The sequence below is a fragment of the Xenopus tropicalis genome, chromosome 3 (genome assembly GCF_000004195.4).
Source record: "Xenopus tropicalis strain Nigerian chromosome 3, UCB_Xtro_10.0, whole genome shotgun sequence".
NCBI lineage: Eukaryota > Metazoa > Chordata > Amphibia > Anura > Pipidae > Xenopus > Xenopus tropicalis.
Window position 1 is genome coordinate 94,418,268 of NC_030679.2, and position 23,200 is coordinate 94,441,467.

The window sequence follows — 23,200 nt, forward strand, 5'->3', positions numbered from 1 at the left end:
CCTTGGGGGAGCCCAGTCATGACGTGTGCAGTCCAGTAGGGTACCTACATAGGTTTTGTTTCTCCAAGTCACATTAACAACCAACATTCCTGGGAAGGGAAAGTCAGAAATGGCACAGTTGTTAACGAATCAGAAAATCATAGAGGGGAATAAGAGCTCTAAAAGTGAAGTTTTGCATTTACCCAAATCAAGACAAGGCATTAAATGCAGAAATGGTTAATCTTAAGACTGATCATAAACTTACAGGATCTCTTTATAAACAAGGTTTTAGCAGTTCAGGTGAAAACCAGCAGATGGCAGTATTACCAAAAGCAGCACTCTTCTCATCCCAGAAAACTGAGCATTGCTAAATATTTTCCTAATTTTAGATAGCATCTTTTGTGATTTGCAATATCACAAAAGATGAGTCTGAAGCTCTTAAATGCTACATTACAATTGTTTAAAGGGCATTTGCTATAAACAATTTTAATGTTATACTGCTGGACTTAGAAATGGTTCATCGTTTTATTATGTTAAAAAATTGGGTAGGCAATAAATAGATTAAGGGAATCCTGCCCAGATGTTATAAAGAGCTACCAGTGCCCCTGCTATTCCTTCATCTGTAGCTAACACTTGCTTAACTTTCAAGAACAGATTGCATTGCGGATACAGTGGAAGCATCCACTAACGCCTCAGACAGAAGATAAACCCCTTTAAAACTAACTGGCAATTATACATACATCCTGTGCCAGTTGCAGACTGGTCATCAAACTCCATAGTACAGAGTAACAACCAGTTGGTACACTTTAGATTTTTCTCTTGTTTCAATTTTGGCTGCCAAGGGCAAAAAGTTGTAAAATAATACTGAAAGAAGGCCAGGATAACTACACTCGATGCACGTGCTCCTTGTAAATAGAGGTCCTTTAACATTAATTTAAGAGTAGTGATGAGCAAAATTTTCTACAGGTTTTCTACAGGTTTCAGCACACAAAAAAGATGCCCATAGACTGCAATGCCTGCAGAAAAATAAGTCATCCGATTAAAAAAAAAAAAAAAAAAAAAAAAAGCAAAATGTAGGGCAGCTGCTTATTGACTTCAAAGCATTTTGCAAATTTTTGCTGTTTCGCAAACTTTTAGCCAAAAACTAAATAGGACAAGATTCGTGTATTACTATTTAAGCAATGTTTTACCAAGATTTTCAGGGAAGTTACATGACTGAACTGATTGATAAATTACAATTGTTAAATGGGTTGTAAATCCAAATATAAATATTTGCAAAATGTTATTTATAAATAAACAAACAAAGCAGCGAACCTTTGCAGCTAATGTATTTTGGAAAGTTGCTTAGCATGACATTTTCTTGCATTTTACTTAATTTTATATTTTGGTTCATAACTCCTTTAAATGCAGTCAATTTCATACCCATACAACTTGTCCACCTGAATCTTGATAAACCAAATACGCATACGTCTAAAACAAGACAGGATATATTCGAGGCTGTTCTTTAATAAGTGAATGTGCCAAAAATTAGAGCCCAAAAAATTAGTCTCACCATAAATTCTCATTTTTGGGTAGGCCTTGGTCATGTGCACCAAATACACATATATAAATGGAAAACACATATAACAGTCTTTGAAAAACATAAAAATGAAAAGATACAACCACAGGATATGTTGTTGTTTTTTTTTTTTTTTTTTTTTTTACATGGGGGAGGTTGAATTGAGTGGTTTGGCCTGCCCCAGAGCAATGGTCCATGAGTCCTAAAACACAACTAAAAACATCCTCCTCATAGGCCCATCATGTCCCGTATCTTGAGAATGCATATATATATAAAGTTTAAATTTAGTTTAATGATTTTCTTTTGATAATGGTTATACATGTAAAATATTCATGGGAGATGGCACAGGGCAGAAGGTAAGTGCATTGCTAATCTTGCAGTAGTCAATGAGTGATGACTCACAAATGAGCAACATCCTACGATTTAAGCTCCTTGTCCTTTAATACTGGTTTAATAGGCCAATTAAAGTGTAAGCGCTGTATGCATAAGTCTGACCACGTGTTTCAGCTGCATTTTATATTCTTTTTTTTTTTTTTTGGCATCATTTATGCAAAGTATGCCATAAGAAGTTATGGTCTTTAAAGGGGATGTCCACTGAAAGTCTGAAAACAGTCTCTGTCTGTTGACCTGTTTAGACCTTTGCTTTCCATGACTGCTGGTACCACAGGAACATTAGTAGTTAGCCCCTCTCCAGCCAAGACTCCAGACACATGTTTTGGGATTAACAGAGGTAAAAAGGAGGAGAGTAAAAAAAGCTTGCAAGGCACTGAGGGAACTGGAGTCTTTTAGAGGAGGCATACTGATACATAGTTTCTATAACTGGGCAAACTGAAAAGGAATAGCAAATAAATTGCTTTCAACTGCAAGGTAATTTACAAATAACGATGGAAACAATGTTAAAGTATATTAGAAATTTGCATAAAATTACATTACATTACATACTGCACATAAAAAATTATATGGGTAGAAATACTTTTTCAGTTAATCAAAATGTATCTTATGTAGTGCATCATAAAGGATCACATGTAACAAGAGCAAGCAGGACTCTTTTAATTATTATCTTACCATCTTCTGTCTCCTGCCACACAATGCCTTCCAGGTTAACGCTGGTGCCGGGTTCACAAGGCCCCAGGCATTCTGGTTCAGTAGCCAGGGCCACATCACTTGTATTGACACCCACTGATCGTGTGCGCACCATGATCTGTTCACATGGGGAGGATATTTCACTGCTCACCATTGGAACAAGTAGATGCAAAGGCAAGCCAGAAGAAGCACAACTTGGAGAATCCATCTAAATCAGGTAGGACGGAGGCAGGATATGAAATATACGAGAAATAAAAAGGTAAGAGAAAAAGCAGGAATAAAAAGGGTGAGTGAAAAAGTATTGATAAAAAAGGGGGTGGGAAATGAAAAAATTAGTAAACTCTACAGAGGCTCACATTTTTTAAGTAGTGAATATTAAATTATTTAGATTTACATTTCTGAGTCATGAATACACTTGGAAACAGTTTCTGAGTTAAAGGGACAGCATACACCTATATTTACATCTGAATACACCTATGCAACATGCCACCTGCGTTTGGTGCTTACATGCACCTGTGTAAGTACAGCCACATTAAGAAGAAAGGAATGCATTTTTATCTCTGCTCCCCTGCAGTGGAACACAGGAGAATGCCACTGCAGGGGAGCGCAGATAAAAATGCTTGTCATTACAAGGCCTTAAGGGCTCTGGCACACGGGGAGATTAGTCGCCCGCGGCAAAACTCACTGTTCGCGGGCGACTAATCTCCCCGAGTTGCCTTCCCCCTGCCATCCCACCGCCGACAATGTAAGTCGCCGGCGGGATGGCAGACGCGGCGAAGCGATTTGCGCGAAATCGTGCCGCCGCGTGTGCCATCCCGCTGGCGACTTACATGTTCGCCGGTGGGATGGCAGGGGAAGGCAACTCGGGGAGATTAGTCACCCGCGAACAGGGAGTTTTGCCGCGGGCGACTAATCTCCCCGTGTGCCAGAGCCCTAAGAGATGTACTATAACAATACAGATGACTATTTGCAAAGCATATCATTTGTGGAAAAAAACCATTCAAGGGAAAATAGGTATTAGGTCAACCCAGTAAATGATGTTATGAAAGATCAGAGACTGGATATTATGTATAAACAAACAACTGGCATTTGTAAATGTTTGGCAGACGCCTTCTGGCTATGACACAGAGGCACAGATGGTTACAAGACTGGGAGAATTACTAGAATGTCCCCAGGAGCATCTGCTGTAATCATACCGTAACCAATTCACTGCACAGAGAGGCGCCTTACCAGACCTAATTTACTCAATGTGGTTCTGAACATGCTCTTACATTTATACGATTCTTTTAACAATCTTTATAAGAGCTTAAGAGATAGGTAATTTGGATGATATGTGTAACAGGGTATTTAACAACAAAAAAAACAAAAACAAATCTGCAACCCTCCAGCTTTTGGTTAAATCTACCACGTGTTTACAAAGATACGGTGGGCTGCAGCGCTGTCTGGTTTAGGACAAAACAACAACTATAATATTATTAAGGTAAAATAGTCTACTAAATCATCCAGAAGATCACTGTGCTAATTTGATTGGGTGACATGGGAACCATCTAATTTATTATGAGACTGAAGTAAAGGTAACTATATGATGAAGCACATATCACTGGGTCTGGCTTGGAACTCCCAAATCACTATGATTATTTTGCAAAAATCATTACTTTACTGCAGTACCAAAAGGAAGAACTTATTTGCAGATCCTTCACCATTGTGAGTGCCATCTTAGTGCCCAGGGATTTGGCTCTTTTGACTCAGGCTCCTCAGTTTATGATACCTCCAACTCCTCTGCTTTTAATATACTAATGTATTTTCCATGATGAAAATGCATTTCATCACTGCCAAAGCTCAGCGTTGATAAAGCTGATAAAGCTGTATGAAGAGGTCTGCTTTTGGGAACAAACCAAAGATCTACTGGCTAGAAAGCAAACACACTACCCTTTTGGCCATGCAAGCCTGGCACTGCCAACATGAATGAGGATACTGTTCAAGTTTTGGTCTTACTCTATAACTAAGCCCATGTCATTATGGCTTTTTATTTCATTCATTAAAGAAACTACAAACATTCCTTAAACCTAACATTTAAACAAAAGATAAAAAATGAAAACAATAAGGTTGTAACAGCTCAGTTGGACTTCACATTGCACACTGGGATACTGTACAGCAGAGAAATACTTTACTATGATTAATATCTGTGAAATAGGAGTTGGAGTTTCTTTTTATCAACTCCGACTCCAGGCACCCAAAATTGATTTCGAATTCATAGCTCTTAGTGGATACATCACTTTCTCTGCCTTAAGTTCATTCTGTGCACGCAAGATGTTCCTCCCTCGGCCCAAAATGAATAATGTGTGGTCATCGCTAAACAAGAAAAATATTGCATGAGCAAGGCTCAAACATTAGGAAATGCACACATGCTTGCCCAGGGTTGGTGGTTGAAAGCCAAAAATGAAAGTTTGCTGATGTCAGTATTCCTTCAAAAACACTGTGTGAAGTATCAAAATATAGAAATTAATTATAAACAAATGTAAACGAAAGATTGTAAAACTAGTTACATTATGTCAACGCGCATTGTTTAAATTTAAATGTGAACTTCCATTTTAAATGTACCTACAGTCAGAATATTTAGACTGTAAATTCTTGTGCAAAACAATGGTGTAGCACCAGATTAGGCCTCCTAAACTTTGTGGGCAAAACTCCAGAAACAAAGCTCCTCACATACTATAGATAAAGTAGTGACAAGGGATAACCCACAAGCTAGCATTATAAATGAAAAGCACTATTTGCCTAAGCAGCACTGTTACACCTATGCAAAGTGCTCCTTATGCAGTGTTGTTTCTGAGCTCAAGTTACTATAGGGTTGATTCACTAAAGTGCGATAAAACGAGCGCTATTTATAGTATGCGTTAAAATTTTTATTGCGTCTAATTTTTCACGTCTTAACGCACGATTCACTAAAAGTATATTTGCGTTAATTTAGACGCGATGCTGTTTGCGTTATTTAAGTCCCGAAGACTACTTTCGTGCGGTATTCGACGCAACGCACACTAAGTAACGCAGTGCGCAACTTATCACGCGCACTAATTAACTCACGTACGCTACTTATCGCGCGCACGCCATACACACCATTACGTTCGTAAAACTACTTTTTTTGAAAATGACCATTTCCCTGCAAACTGGAGGCTACATACTTGAGTAAATCACACTGCAAAGTCCATATTGTGTTGCCAAAAGCTCATGAACTGTACTTTTCTATAATTACCACCTGCCCCAGTGTAAGTGTTTGTGAATCATGTGTTAGTATTATTTCTGCGCGAGAATTAACGCAATGCAGTAAAATTAACGCATGCGGTTGTACGCTATTTAACGCATGCGATAATACTTTGGCCGATTGCATATTTTTTTGTTGTGCCAATTTTACCGCAAAAAAACATGCGATATGCGTTATCGCACTTTAGTGAATCAACCCTCATGTCTCAGTGTAGTGAGAATGGCTAGAATGGCTGTGTGTAGAATGGCTTCCTGCCAGCTCAGTGCTCTCTCTGCCAACTACAATAAATTGTCGGATTAAAAAGGCATTACGGCTGCATTCCAGTGTAGATCAGCTCAGTTCCTGGATGTAGCCCATTTCTGTGATGGAAAAGTAATGCTGATGGAGTAAAGGTCTAAAGACAAGAATAGCTAATGCCTGAGGCAAGTGCACAACCACAATATAAAGAGATTTTACTGTGCCCTATTTCAAAGGTTGAAAAAAGAAAACAAAAAGAACACCTTTGTAATTCACTGCCCACCTTTTGGATAAACTCAGTGTCAACATTCATCTTAACCACATGCTTAAAAACACTAGTGGCAAGAAAGATAGGGTACAGCATGCAAGTGTTACAGATAAGCCTCTTTAAGCATACACTGCTCGCCAGGCTAAGCTAGATGACTACAGTGCTTACAGTGACATTACTCATAGAAGGGGCTGAAATGCTTTTCTGCAGGGACAGTACACACAGTTACAGAACATGTTCATATTAACTGGACACACCATACTACTTAAGGTGCCTATATACAGTCAGATTTAAGATGTTGATTCAGGCCTCCCTGATTGATATCTGGCCAAAAATCACCCAGGTGTCAATCGGGCAGGTTTGATTTTCCCATTGGATCGGGGACCACATAAGCTCATTGATGTGGTCCTCTGACCGGCATCTCCTATGCTCACTCTTGTAATTGAATTAGGCAGATAACACTTGTTTGGCGACCTTGCCAAAGAAGCAAATCTTAGCATGTATTGCCAGTTTCATTCTGCAGTGGTAAACTTAAAAATACTTATAAAGTAGAATGTACATTTTACATTTACAAGGGTCAAGCAGTGCAGCATTAATGTTACACTCTAGGGTGGGCATAAGCAATAAGAGACTCTGGCACCTCTTCTCCCACTCCACAAGTGCTGTCCCTCTTTGCCAATCCTTACACTGGCTACCTTTCATGTACAGGATTCAGTTTAAGACACTTGTACTTACCTCCAAAGCACTCACTGGTGCCGCACCACTCTATATAACCACCCTAATCCCCAAGTACACCCCTAGACGTTACCTTCGCTCTACACATCACCTCCTTCTCTTCTCCTCACTCATTACTTCCTTTCGCATCCAGGACTTCTCACGTGCTGCACCCATCCTCTGGAACACATTTCCCCGTCCCATTAGACACTACCAGAGTCTCCAAGCTTTTAAACTGTTTCTTAAAACTCACCTTTTCATTCAAGCCAATAACCTAAACCCTCAGAAATGTGATTACCCACTGAACACCTCTATTCTTCTCTCATACACTCACCAACCACTGGTTTTCACCAAATGCTAGAATGTGCGATTGGCTTTTTACCAGCAATAATGTTTAAAGTAGGCATCACTCAGACCTGATACTGCCCTCACTACACAAGAAAAACCATGGAAAATATTTTTATTGTAAAACATGCGAGTAGCCAGTATGTAAAAAAAAAATGGTATGCTGAGACAAATGATCTCGTAAGCAGAGTATGGCTGCTAGAACATAAGATGGACAAGACATGATTTAATTCTGCAATGAAAGATACCATTTAAAATTCTGCTCTTTAAAAAGAGCTAGCTGGGGCAATAGATGGGCAGCCCTAAAGTTGGCCATACACAAACCAATAATATCGCACGAAACCTTGTTTCGTATGAGATTTGCTGCGTGTATGGCTGCTCAAAGAGGCAGCCGATATCGCAGAAGGCCAGGTTATAAGATTTTGATTGGGTGCCACAGCAAAATCTACATCCAGGGCTGAATTGGCAGGTGGAGGTAGAATTTCTATCGTCTCTACCTCCACATCTGACTATTTTAGCCCTGAACGTCAGTGGGTGGGAGCGATCTTTCGTGCAACCAATGGTCGCACGAAAGATCAGAATCACTACATGTATGGCCAACAATTGGTTCATGCAGGGTAAGGGCATGATTTCACTGGGAAGAAGTAGTACTGTAATTTGTAAATCTAAATATTGTCCAAATAAGCCAAACTGTAGACTGATGGGCTACTGTAAATAGAAAGAGAGAGACAGAGAAGGAGAGTCAGAAGGCATAGATAGCATACCCCTCGCTCCTTTCTTAATAATAGAAAAAAAGTTACTTACTTTGGCTTAAACACATCACAATACAGCAAAGTTTCAGGCGTCCATGAAACCTTTAACCATGGAGACCTAAACCTACTGTTGTTGAGTTGTGATCTGTGTCCAAAAATGTAAAAAAAAAAAAAACCTTTAAATGAAGAAAGACACAAAGAATGGCATTCACGCTATTTGGTGAATACTGATTGTCCAGCACTATTTAGAGGATGTGCAACTTGCATCCCAATAGTGATGTGCGGGCAAGGCTGATACCCACAAGTCGGGCGGGTTTGGGCAGACCTCGGCAAATCACTTGCGGGTCATGGGCGGGTTTGGGTTGAGCTCTTCTGCTTGCCCTCTCCGCCTGCAACCTAACACTGCTGGCTACCTCTTCCAGCTTCTGTATTTATAGGTTCTCCCCTGCCACGCTATGCCCCATTTGTGACATCATTGCAGGGCGGGCACGGGTCTATAAATAGAGGGCAGAAGCCAGGTCAGTAGGGTTTGTGTTGGTTAGGGTCGGATGTGGGTCGAGGTTCTCTTGACCTGCACATCACTACATCCCAAGACTGAATTAATCTAGAATGAATGCTGACTACTAGTAAATTACTTGGTAACTGGGACTAGAAATATCCTTCAGGCAATTCAGAATCCATTGTCTTCTATATAAGCAATCAATGATACTTCCTCTTCCAGAAATGGAATTTCACATTAGATGACTGCCCCAAATTAACATTTAAAGGAGATGGTTTACAGTGCAATATAGCATGTCATATGTAAATTTACCTGAGTGTATTAATAACAAGCACTGGTGCATCTTAAAGGAGAACGAAAGGCATTTTGGCATTTTATTGCCAACTGATTAGCCACAATAATTCAAGCCAGAACGCTTTAATTATTCTGTAAAAAGCTTTACCATAACTGAGTTAACAGCCATAGAAGCTACCCAGTTTGTTTAATATAGCAGCTGCCATTTTAGCTTGGTCTCCGTAAATTTCGTGCTGCAGCTCTGGCTGCTAGTAGCTCAGATTACAGCAGAGAGGGGAGGAGGACAGAGAATGGAAGGAGAGACTGGAGCAAGATGCAGCATCATTGACATCCACCTTGAAAAGCACAGAGAACTTATGTTGCTCCTAAACGCAAACGTTAAGAATTACTTTCCCTCGAAGAATATTTAATATTTATAGGTATTTAATGGTCACAAGCACATAAGCTTTGCTTTTGAATTTTGCACTGTTCACCCTACAAACTACAATGGGTTTAAGTGAACACATCCTGTTTCTTAAACAAAAACTCAATGAACAAGGTTTTGACTTAATAAGTTCATGCACTCCATAACTCTTTAAAAGACTCACAGGCTGACAAGAGAGTTATATAATCTGACCAGATCCATACGAACACTGTTGAAAGGACAGGTGCTACAGCAATATGACCAGCTGGTCTTTGAAGCTGGTTTGAAGAAGCATACAAATAGCTTATGTGAATAAAAGCTAAGTGAGACGAGATAAACCAAACATTTAAAAGAAATGGTTCTGTAGCATGCTGCTGACACACAATAGTAGAAATCTCAGTTTAGATTGAACACCATGTAGTGGTTGGCAATTCTGCTTTGCAGCACCGGGGTCCCGATTTGATTCCAGCGAGGGTAGTATCTGCCCAAGCTTGTATGGGCTTTCTCTCGCACTGCAAAAATATACAGGCAGGGCAACTAGCTCCTAATAAAACTGTATATGGTATTTGTCACTGAGGTAGGGGCTGATGTATAAACTGTATTAAGAGATGCAAAATATGTCAGCGCTATATAAAGGACAATAACCATACAGATCATGGACGCATGGCATATTGATGGCAGATATTGGGCAGTATAAGATCCTGGCAGGAACAATTCAATCTGAAATGCTTTTCTTTTCCCAAAGGCATGTTTATTACACAAGCAAACCGTCTCACAATTTTTTTTTTATTAGGGCTATGGGACCACAGCTGACATGAGTTTGTAGCTTCCAACCTTTATCTTTCCAACTCTGGCATCTGTCCCCGAGCCTCTGTTTAACCTTAGCTGCTGACAAGTGATGTATGTATTTTCAAGGCCCTGGAAATTACCCTTATACTTTTCCAAGTGCCACCACGCTTGCATTCCCTAACCCCCTCACAGGGTGTCTGAAAGAGGAGGTAGAGTAAAAAAAAAAAAAAAGGAAATGGCAAGCAGCCAAGAGCCTGTCATCAGCTACAAAGTGGAAATGGCAGGCGCTTGTGTGAAGCAGAAGAGGATCCTTTGATGCCATCTTCTACAGAAAGCAATCAGATCTCATGGGGAAATGGTTCCCTTTTTACTTTTAATTAACCATTAGAATACCAGTTTTGTACTAGAGTCTTCTTTAAGCCACTCATTACTGGCATAGAAAGGAGTTAAGAAAGATTTCCCAGCATTGCAATTTTACGCCTCCAGCATAAACTCTGCTATGATCACACCAAAGGAACCAAAAGCACCAATGTATATAAAGGGAAAAACATATCCTATAAATCAAGTGTAACCTAAGCATTTCTTTTATGATTAACAATCCAATATAGGATAAAGGCACATGGCTGAACTTCCAAAAGAGAACAGTGGCAGCCACAGTACCTTAATGGATTACACAAGTTTATTCCCACTGTCCTTCTCTTAGGGCTCTGGTACACGGGGAGATTAGTCGCCCGCGGCAAAACTCCCTGCTCGCGGGCGACTAATCTCCCCGAGTTGCCTTCCCTCTGCCATCCCACCGGCGAACATGTAAGTCGCCGGTGGGATGGCAGACGCGGCGGCGCGATTTCGCGCAAATCGCCCGAAATCGCGCCGCCGCGTCTGCCATCCCGCCGGCGACTTACATGTTCGCCGGTGGGATGGCAGAGGGAAGGCAACTCGGGGAGATTAGTCGCCCGCGAGCAGGGAGTTTTGCCGCGGGCGACTAATCTCCCCGTGTACCAGAGCCCTTACAGTTCTGTGTGTCAGATGGGGAGATTTACATATAACCATATCAGGAGGGATGAGAAGGGGTCAGGAGCGTTTTGCCCGCCTATGGGAAGCAGAGGTCAAAACATGTGTGCAGTAACCCTTAGGTAGAAAAAGGGGGCCTTAAAGGAAAAGGAAAGGCTAAGTCACTTGGGGGTGCTAAAATGTTAAGCACCCCCAAGTGACTTTAATCGCTTACCTCGTACCCCGGGCTGGTGCCCGGGGTTCCTGGAGCGATGCACTTCCTCCGATACAGGAAGGAGGAAGCGCTGCAGGTACCCCGGGCTGGTGCCCCTGTTCAGAGAGAACAGCACCAGCCCGGGGTACATGCAGCGCTTACTCCTTCCTGTATCGCTCGCGCGCACATGCACAGTTGAGTAAAAAGCCGAACTTTAACAGAAAAGTCGACTTTTCACTCTGCCGCGCATGCGCCTATTGTGTTAGTCGCAGCGAAACGGAGCCAGAAGGAGGAAGTGCATCGCTCCAGGAACCCCGGGTACTAGCCCGGGGTACGAGGTGAGCGATTAAAGTCACTTGGGGGTGCTTAACATTTTAGCACCCTCAAGTGACTTTGCCTTTCCTTCAAAAAATAAAGCAGATACAGCTAGGTACTGCCACGTGTATGGTCAGAAACTGCATGTCCTTGCTACATACACAAGATGGTTGCCAGCTGCATTCACTCTTTCTCTGCTATTGAGAAGGGGCTCATGGGCGAAAGGATCAGCCAGCCCTAATCTGTTGCAGCTCAGTCTTTCGAAGCTGAATGTGGTTTGTTGGGGAAGACAAACCTTGCAGCCTCTGTACAGACAGACAGGCAGGCTGACATTAGTTGGCCGATGGCCAAATATTGATGTGCAGTCAATATCCACCACTAGCCCATAATGAAGCACAGTTCTTTAAGTGACTAACACGTTTTAGAATATAAAAAGTTAAACCTATCAGTATAGCATTAAAGTAACAAGACCTGTAATAGGAAAGAAAAAAAATCTAAGGCATGTCTCACTTTAGATGGGTACATAAAAACTGACCTGGTCAACCATTTTTCATCCCCATGCAAGGACCTTGAATCTTGAATGAAAATTCTCTAACTGATCACTCGAAAAAGCTAAAAACTCAGGGATCATATGTACAAGGTAACATGCCAATTATAACTAGGATGACAACACTCTTTGTACTGATCAAAATTGTCAAACTGCACAAAAAAGCCCTATGTTTGACAGTATTTTGGTCAAAAGGATATAGTTTATGTGCAGCTTTATATCTAGATTTCATGACTCATTTTTCATTCAAAATGTAATAATGGATGAAAAGCCATATACAGTGTGTGGGGGAGGATGGATTTTTAGCTTCCCTACCTTCTTATCTGCATTTATACTTTGGCAAACTCCAGGAAAGCAGGTTTTAGTGTAATTTGACTTACCAACATTCCCCCTATATCATTTTGCTTTGGCAAAACACTGTTATACATTTATAAACAATAAACTTTGTTAAATATAAGTTATAAACATATAATTTGTGATTTATGGGTATGTTCACCTTCATACAATGGTCTAAATTTTAACAGCCCCTGTGAGAAAATATATTTTTGCAAATCATCTTTACAGACCATATAAGCTGTGAACCAACACTGCTAAAACACACAACCCATTATAAATGTTTTGCAGCAAACCTGCTAAAGCTTATTTACTATTTTTTGGATTTCTACAATTGTATTTGGTTGCAACACAGAGCAACAACTAGGAGCTAAAGCTTTTTTCACAAGTATTTTATACAAAGTTCACCGACAATTTTTATTTTTGAAACGCTCTGCTCTCTTTTAGGGCAGTGGCATATGGAGAGATTACCGGTGGGACGGCATATGCGTTGCTACGATTTCCTAAAGTCGTTCGAAGTTTCCTTGAGAGGCAACTTGGGAAGATTTGTGTGCCACTGCCCTTAGAAAGAAACAACCAACACCAACTTGCAAGTTGCCCTAACAGGAAGTTCACATTGAACTGATCAGTACATGCCTTCCTGTACTTCCTGTTAGGGCAGCCTGCAAGATGGTGTCAGCAGTACTGGGGGTGGTTCACCTTTACGGTAACTTTTAAATATGTTCTTTAAATATGTTATAGAATGTCCAATTTCTAGCAACTTCCTAATTGGTCTCCATTATTAACTTTTATAGTTTCTCAATTATATGTCTTTCACTACAATATCTTTCCAGCTGTCAGTGACCCCGACAGCCAAAAACTATTGCTGTGTGAGCTTACAATTGTATTATTATTGTAACTTTTTATTACTTATCTTCCTATTTAGCCCCTCATTTATTTTACAGTGTCTTATTTAAACCACTGTAAATATAACCCTAGCAACCAGATAGCTGCTGAAATTCCAAAACAGCTAAATAACTGAAAAGGTTAAAAAAATAACAACCAATTACAAATTGTTTTAGAATATTGTTGTCTACATCATACAAAAAGTTAATTTGAAGGTGAATTTTAAGTTTAATTTGAAGTTTGTTTGTTTTACATAACTGTTCTTTTCTGACAGGGGCTCTTTGAATTCAGACAATAATCTGAAGGTGAACATGCAATTTAATCTTTTTTATGCTATCAAACTGGTCATTTCTGTATGCCATATAATAAAAAAAAGAGTGTGGGGGGCTTCATTGTTTTATAATGCAGTATTGTATTGTAAATGGATATATCTTTTAGATATAGACATAAAAATTATAAAAAAAAATTTAAGCTCTTTTACTTACCATCTCTACTTTAACTTTCTTCATACCACGATTTTCTGCTTCTTGGTCCTCAGCTTCAGTTTTAATCCCTGCTACATTTAGAGTGCTTCCACCATCCACAGTCAGGCCCCCTCCCAAATGGTCCACTGCAGCCCCTGATGCTTCTTGCAAGGCTGCTCCTCTACCCACCATTCCTTGTGTTGGCTGTAGGACTCCCGAGGGCTCTTTCTCACCACCAACTCCCACCTCACCTTTGTCTTTTTTCGTCTTTCCACTCTCCTTCTTAGAGCTGGAAGAGATGCGGGAAGCCTTGCTAGATTTTTCACTGTTCTTGGAAGGAGCTACTGAGACAGATGGGGTTCCAGAACAACTTCCACTTTCCCCAGACCGTCCTCCTGCCTCTTTTTTGTTGGCCTCCCCAGCTGGGAACAGTCCAGAGGAGGCTTGGCTACTTCGATTTCCATCCTTGCTGCTTTTGCTTCTTTTTGATTTCGATTTAGACTCCTTGCTTTGACCACTAGGAACTGGGGTAACAAACTTAATGTTGTCTGGAAGAGTAGCTACTGCATTGGGGGCTGGCAAGCCCACCTCCTTGGAGCCAGACATCTCGAGTTTTTGCTGGTCTTTCTCTAGATCAGCATCCAAATCAATTATCAGATTCCCTACTCCAATATCCCATTCATCACCACTGTCATAGGTCTCCACCGGATTTGTGTCCAGACCTTTCCCTCCTGGTGCGCCACTACTCAAGGACATCTTAAGCGCACGCACCCTCCTGCGGCCTTAAATTGTTCCAGGATTTGATACCACGCCAGCCCCTCTACTTTCCAGCGTCCGCGTGTAGCAAAGAAACACTGGTGTGCAGGCCAGCAGATTATTCACAGGATGTCCAGGCTACAGAAATACAGCACTGGGTGACTGAAGAGACTGCATTTTTACTGTAGACAAAGAAAGAAGTGAAATTTTCAACTTCACAGTAAATAAACAGTCAAAGAAAAACTTAAAAACATATATTTATGACACATTTAGACTTTTAGTCAATAAGTTATCAAAGTTAACAAGGATAACATCTAAAAAAAACAACTTAAAAATAATAATCATGTCTTGCTTTAAAGGATATGTACAGTGGTTCTCCAAAGTCTGTGAGCCCTTCTGAAATGTTCCATATTTTTTATATGAATGTGACCCTAAATATCATCTGATTTTCAAACATGTCCTAAATGTAGTAGCTTCTAAGCAACTAAAGTCCTGTCTCACATATCGATGGCAAATATTGTTTATGAGTCCACCATGTGGACAGCAATGGTGTGTATGGCAGGGAACAAGAAGAAAGCCACTGCTCTCCAACCAAAAATATTGCTGACCATCTACAGTTTACTAAAGATCATGTGGACAAGCTAGAAGGATACAAGACTGTTATGTGGATGGATGAAGCCAAACTTTATCTTATCTGTGAAACACGGTGGTGGGGGTTACTAGTTTGGGCCTGTTTTGCTGCATCTAGGCCTAGACTGCTATTATGAACTATGCCAGAGAATTTGAAAGGGAAATGTCAAGACATCTGTCTGTAAACTCAATCTCAAGAGACAGTGGGTCATGCAGCAAGACAACGATTCTAAACACACAAGTCATTCTACCAAAGAATGGTTAAAGAAGAATGAAGTGAATATTCTGGAATGGCCAAGTCAAAGGTCTGAACTTAATCCAATGAAATGTTGTCGTTCCACAAGGGGGGGGGGGGGGGGGTCACCTTTAAGTTAACTTTTAGCATGATACAGACAATGATATTATTTATTGTGGTTTTTCGTTTATTTTGCTTTTTGTTCAGCATCCCTCCAGTTTGGAATTTCAGCAGTGATCTGGTTGCTAGGGTCTTGTTTACCTTAGCAACTAGGCAGTGGTTTAAATGAAATATGAGGAGAGAGCCTTAATAGAAAAGGGATCAGTGACCCTCATTTACAAGATGGAAAGATGTAGAAGAGAAAGGCAAATAATTAAAAATTATACTAAATAAATAACGAAGACTAATTGCAAAACTGCTAGTAATAGGATATTCTATAACATATTAAAATAATTTAAATGTAAACCACCCCTTTAACTATTTAAGTGCTAAATCCAAGCGCTTTCTATCATAGTAAGTTCTGCCTGTGTAAACCTGCATTTTTTGTTGCATGAACGTTTCAGAGCACATATGCTGTTTGCAGATGTAAATGTCACTGTTACATAGTTAAGTTGGGTTGATAAAAGACCAAAGTCCATCAAGTTTAACCCTTTCCAAGTGAACCCAGCGCAAATGAACCTATACTGACCTATCTATACAATCAAATACATAAACTATATATACCAACATCAATACTAATTGTACATTTTAGTATCACAATTGCCTCGGATATTATGCTTGTTCAAGAAATCATCCAAGGCATTCTTAAAGGCATTAACAGAATTTGCCATCAAAACATCACTCGGAAGGGTGTTACACAACCTCAACGTGAAAAAAAACGCCTATGCTGCTTCAAATAAAAGTTCCGTTTCTCAAATCAAAAGGGGTGTCCTGTGAATGTCAGAGGGGAAATGGCCGCCGGGTGAAAGATGCCATTTGTTTTATGAAAATGTGATGTTGCTGGTGAACTGAGGAAATATATACAGTACAAATGATGCAGTGTTGGTGAGGGAACATGGACTCTACTTAAATACATGGCAGGAATTCAAAATACAATCAGGACAAGATCCAGAGTCCTAAATATGCAAAAAGTCCCCTATCACACTTTATCTAATGGGCTCATTTATGTTTAACAGTGGTAGGGTAAAGTCATTATTAAGCTATGAGAAGAAATCTTAAAAAAAAACCCAAATAATTATGTGAATGCAAGACAAATGTTTTACAGCAATAATGCATGCTGATAACATGAGATATTGGCTGTTTTTGTATGTAAATCTGCATGTTCACCTATTTATTGTACAGCACTGCAGATTATGTTGGCACTTTATAAATGTGTTTATAATCCATAATCTGTTACTTCATCCTGGATACACAGTTAGTGTGATATTATCAATTAGCTAAATAAATAGATGGTGTGTAACAGTTCTATAGGTATTCAAGAGGTAATGCAATATTTATGAGGCAAGTGGATTTTTGGAAAACCTTGGAGGTTTGAGTTTCTTTGCGTGATGTGAGTGAAATGGAACTACCACCATGTATATTTGGTTTTTCTAGGAATACGGTCATTAATTGATTGTTATTATCTGCAGCATTTAAAATGTAATAGGACAGAAACAATCAAGTACTTGTGTTCTGCAGTAAGCAAAGATGACCAAGTGTACTAACAGCTTAAAGGAGAAGGAAAGGCAAAGTCACTTGGGGGTGCCAAAATGTTAGGCACCCCCAAGTGACTTGAATCGCATACCTTTTACCCCGGGCTGGTGCCCCTGTACGGAGAGAAAAGCACCAGCCCGGGGTAGCTGCAGTGCTTCCTCCTTCCGGCTTCTGTCGCGCGTGCATGCGCAGTAGAGTGAAAAGCTGAACTTTAACAGAGAAGTCAGCTTTTCACTCTACTGCACATGCGCCTATTGTGTTAGTCTTAGCGAAGGCGGAAGGAGGAAGCGCATCGCTCCAGGTACCCCGCGGTACGAGGTAAGTGATTAAAGTCACTTGGGGGTGCTTAACATTTTAGCACCCCCAAGTGACTTAGCCTTTCCTTCTCCTTTAAATTTTGGTGTGGACTTAAACTGTCCAACCCCCACAATCAAAACTGTAAAAGCATGGCCAGTTCAATATTAGCTTCTCTCTGCCAGACTAAAACTGCCTATACATGCACCACACGGTACAAAAATCGTACTAAGATTTTTGGACTGTGTGTGAGCTCCAAATTATCATCCCAATAAGTTTCATACCATGCTGATCAGTCATTTAGTCAATCTGACAGGTTAGAAAATTTTGATTAACAATAAAATCTGTGCATGTATCTTGTATCTGGCAATATCCTTGGGGGACCTAAAATGCATTTCCAGGACGTCACTTTCATACAATGGGCATCTTCCAATTATCTTATGTTTAGAACATCCTCCGATTTGTTCTTTTTAGGACTATCCTCCAATTTCAATCTGAATGTTAAGGTGGCCATACACGCACCGATATTATCGTACGAAACCTCGTTTCGTACGATAATCGGTGCGTGTATGGTATGTCGGCGAGTCGACCGATATCGCAGGAACCTGCTGATATCGGACGACTCGCCGATCGGACCAGTTGGAAAATTTTGATCGGGCGCCATAGAAGGCGCCTGACCAAAATTCTCCCTTCAGATCTGAATCGGCAGAAGGAGGTAGAAATCCTATTGTTTCTACCTCCTTACCTGCCGATTCAGCCCTGAATGGTGTGTGGCGGATCTTACGATGTTTCGTGCGACCGATGGTCGTACGAAACATCGCCAGATCGCCACGTGTATGGCCACCTTTAGTTTTAGATCGTTGCATTCAAATGTACGGTCGATATCAGACTTAAATCTGAACGTGTATGGCTACCTTAAGCTGCACTGGGACAACTGAGTGGTAGCTGAATCTTAAATCCCCACAATTTTTATTCCGATCAACATACAACCACTACACAGAAACTGTAAGTGAATACATAAGCATATTACCAAGCTGCACTGACATTTCTCACATTCTCTTACCTTTTTACACTCTCTACATACTCACCACTGTCCTTCATACTACCATCTTGTGTCATTTGCTCCCTTTTACACCTTTTTATCCAAACTTGTGCCTGCTTGGGCAACCTTTGCCTCTTGGTTGCCAAACTATCTGGATGCCACCCCTAGCAGTGCTGGCTCAGTCTGAAGACCAGTTTTTTTTTTGGCAAAAATGACTAAAAATGTTCTTCTAGATACAAGTGAATGCTCAGCTCGGTGCACAGATAAGGTGAGATTTGGTATGAAAACTTATTTGCATTACAGGTACTAGATATAATTGGAACTTTTACTAGAAACAAGCCATCAAATTAACAAAAATCACCTCATGGGCACTGCCCTGTAGAGTTTTTTCAAAAATGTACTTAAAAATTATGAACATCAAGCTCATCCTCCTATGTCTTGAATGTTACCTAACTTGATAACAAGCAAACAACTAACTATATAAACCCAATAAATACTTGCAAGAAGTCTGGCAGCAGAGTGAATCAGTTCCTTGAATAGGCAGCGGTAATAAAACATTACTTTGTAAGAAAATACTGTTCCTAGATCTGCAACACTACCTGAAATATATAATTTCATTTACTCAAAAGGAAGATATTTTAAGAGCACTTTAATATTTAGCTCTAACATATTTTTTTTTTTTACTCTTCTATAGATTAGAATAATAGGCTCTGTAACACTGGTGATGTCAATAGTTACTTGCTGCATTTGGTTTATAAGAGCAACCACTATCTGCCCTAAACCTTTATTACCCTTTCAGAATAAGGAGGAGACTTTTAAATAGAAAATATACATATGCTTCTACACAGTAGAAAATTATTAGACATAACAAAAGATCTAGCTAAGTTACCTTGTGACCCTTTATAGATTTTTAGGAGTACATGTATGGGACCTGTTATCCAGAATTCTGAGGACCTGGAGATTTCCGAATAAGGTGTCTTTCCATAATTTAAGTCCACTAACAATAAATTGAACAATAAATAAAACCAATAGGGTTGATTTCCCTCTAATATAAATTAATACACCTTATTTAGGATCAAGTACAAGATACTTTTTTTTTTTTATTACAAAGTAAATGGAATTAATTGTTAAAAACTTAAATTATTTCATTAAAATGGAGGCTGTGATAGATGGTCTTTCAGTAAAACTGGTTTCCAGAAAACACAGAACACAGAACAGAACACAGACACAGAAAAGCCCTAGAGCAACATTTGCTACAGCCTAGTCTATATATAATTTTTTCATATAACTAGCATTGCTTTATTCGTTTAACTTTCAACAATGGTTATAAATTATCCTTGCACAAATCTATAAATTTCTTAAAGCCAGAGGTATCCTGGAAGAAACTGCAAGCTGTTACACATAAGATGGACATTCCTGACGTCACTTGGATATTTTCCTTTTTTTCTTACAATGTTTTGGGGCCCCTAGGACAAATTCAGGACATAGCACTCCTCTTGAGACATTAAACCAATGCGCAATAAATACATTGATGCCTGTCGAGATTGAGTAGCATATCAAAAAAAAAACCACTTTTACTGCAAATTTCTTTTCTAAGAGGTGTGTGCTGGTAAACACCCCCCCCCCCCCCCCCCCCCCAACTATGACATATCTTTTTGACTCCTGTGCTTCTTTAAAGTTACCTCATGAACAAAAATAAAGTCTACATAAAAATGACTTTGTATGTTGAACTACAGTTTTCTACATAGCAAATGTCTTACCATGTTCTGTCAAGACTGTAAAACTTGCCAACTGTTTTTTCCAGTTCAAGTGAAATTCAAATATCTGAAAGTTCTGGGAGTCAACAGTTGTGTATGTGTGTATTTGGGGTGTAGCAGTGGCAACTGAATATTAACAAAAACTGCTTAAACATCTTATACTAGATTCAAAACCTTATGGTATTTAGAATCCTCAGGTAAAATATAAACTACAGCACAATAATTGGGCTGGTAATCATGATGTTGCTGCTTGCATGGTCACTTCATATTCAGTTGAATGGGAAATGCCATGGGATTCTCGTGGTGACAAAAAATGGAAGATATATACTCCCCTTTTTGACATGATCTCATTCAGTTGCGCTTATATAGATAAGGTGCATAAACACAATCTGAACTTCTAGAAATATAAATGTCATGTGAAGTACCACTACAAAAAGCAGGGAGATTGCAAGTGAAAAAATATACCTATTTATTTATGAAAGTTCACCTATTTTACACAAGCCCAATGGAGGGAAATAAAAGAGGGAAATATTTCCTTTTAACCAAAAATAGTGCCACTATAGCTATTTCAACCACCAAGGGTTCCTTGTTTTGCTGAAGAATTGACTTTTCTGACTATTCTTCTTTATTTATACAGTAATACCTGTACATTATTGGAAATTATCATTTCAAGCCAATTAAACTTCCAGTATACTTTGGACTGCTGCAACCTGGCAAAACTACAGGTTACCGACAAAAGAGATAGCACATACAATTTTCACAAAGATGCCAGGGTAAAACATGAACCACAGTCAAAGACAATGCCAACTAGTGTCACTATATTGCCTTTAAAAGTTTGGTGGTTTACACTCAATTGACACTAAGTGGCGATAAATAGCTTTGTATAACTTGTAACCATAATTCAACAGGTGTGGCAAGCCCTGAAAATAACTGCTGATGCTCAGAAATCTGCAGATGTTTCTAATTACCATAATGCAGTTCTGCATGAATGCCACAATTCTTCTGCAGAGATATGAAACCCTGCTCAGCTAGAGTAATCTTTTAGTTGCAGTTTAACATCACTTAACACCAAAATATATCATTAATGAAACACTTTTATGGTGAACTTGTAATAATGCATGTATTAACCAATTCCTCCCTTATATTCTACATTTTAGTTTTTTACTGAGAAGTATTATTTTAGGAGACATACTCTTCTCTCATCTACAGTGATTAAAAAACTGAATTCTCATCAGTATAAATTCAATATAAATGCATTTTTTGTACCAAATTTAATTGCTTCTAAGTGATATTGGCTCCTGTCACTTCAAATAAATTTGTATTCACCAATTTTTTGGGAATGGTTGTTTATGACTGCCTGCACCACTGCAGGGTTCTTGTAGAACAGTTAACCACATAAGTGTCAATCACTGACTAGCAGTGAAGAGAGGAGCAACTGTAGCATTTTTATTACACATATATACATTCAATGGTTTTTTTAACCCATTTACTAACAAGCACAGAGCAAAAAGCTTCTCTTGGTTACAGTCTGCAAACAAATAATGTTAAGCATAGTATTGCTGGGGAAATATGGTGCTGCCCTGCCAGTGAGATTAGGTGCCAGCTAGTGGGAGCTAAATATGATTCTATTTCTTCTTAATTGCAGTTGTTAATCAAAGGTAATAAGTGAAAAAAATTATATTTCCCAGGGATGGAACATGGGTCAAGACATCATCAACTGAGACTCCGTTTTTTTTTTAGTCAATCAAGTTATTGCATTCCTTGCTGACAGGCAATACAATAAGCTATTCCTTGGAGAAGCTCTAAATGGTTTGGAAACCATTTAGCTATAAAGTACATATGTAGTTACAAGCAGTGATTCATCCAAGAGCCTATCCACCTTTGCTTGAATAAGAAAGACACTTGCTAAGGGAAATGCTGTCAGGCTTTTAAAATGCTCACTTAAGCATTGCCCAGTGTTCAGACAGCCACAATGCTCCCAAGAGAACCGATATGGCAAAATTCACTTTGCGCGATTGACTATAAATTGGCAAATTTATCTATACTCTATAAATATGCTTGCTTACTTTATAATCTATAAATATGCTTGCCTGCCAATTCATCACAAATACAAGCCCTCAATTAAGCAGCAACTGGGATTATTAAGCGATCCCTTAAATTTGAAATTGTTTCTTCTGTTTTTCTGTTTAGCAGGAAAAGAAACATTGTTTGCTATGGTGATTTTGCAATAAAATGTACCCACTAAACCATAGCTCAAGTTTTCACATGTGCTGTTAAAGAGACTTAACATGTTAACAAAATCTAGGCCTTAATGGTGATGCCACACTGGGTGTTCTATCTCTGTTGGCACATTTCATTTAGTAGGAAAGTGCCACAAAATACATCCAGTTTACAGCCTGAAAACATTCAGATGTCTCCCATTAATATAAACAAAAAGAAACAGGTGCAGTTGCAGGCTCTTCTTCACTGGCTAAAACATGCTGTAAGTAAAATTACCCATGTGCTATAGCCTAAAGGGCTATGGTACACACAGTGTTTCCACTGCTGCTTCACAAAACGTTGCGGATTGATTCCCATTAAGTTAAATGGTAAGCCCCACAGGATCCAAGTCCTTTTTGCCTGCTCTGCTGTTCCTTCAATGACGCGTAGTTCTTGTTGTCACCTGTTTAACTGACTCTCCCAATGACCCTTGGCTCCAGACTGCTTTGCAAACATAAAACTGAATTTTATTCTATTTCTTGTCAGCTTTACCCTTTATTATTTTTATTTACAGGAGCAATAACCGATACCACTCAAACTAGATAGAACTGAGAACTACAGACTATAAATATGGACTATGGATAGGATGGAAAGCTATAGATTC

The 23,200-nt window shown here is 39.4% G+C and overlaps 1 protein-coding gene across 6 annotated transcripts in view; it reads right to left on the reverse strand.

Moving 5' to 3' along the window:
- The window catches only part of znf609 (zinc finger protein 609), a 44,254-nt gene that overhangs the window by 13,809 nt on the left and 7,245 nt on the right, over positions 1 to 23,200 (reverse strand). For all 6 annotated transcript variants that reach the window (XM_031897968.1, XM_031897967.1, XM_031897966.1 and 3 more), the window contains exons 2-4: positions 13,953 to 14,869; positions 2,603 to 2,828; positions 2 to 89 (exon numbers count right to left, since the gene is read on the reverse strand). In XM_031897968.1, the coding sequence (XP_031753828.1) occupies positions 2 to 89; positions 2,603 to 2,828; positions 13,953 to 14,687 (1,049 nt within the window). In that variant the 5' untranslated portion in view covers positions 14,688 to 14,869. The remainder of the gene's footprint in view (position 1; positions 90 to 2,602; positions 2,829 to 13,952; positions 14,870 to 23,200) is intronic.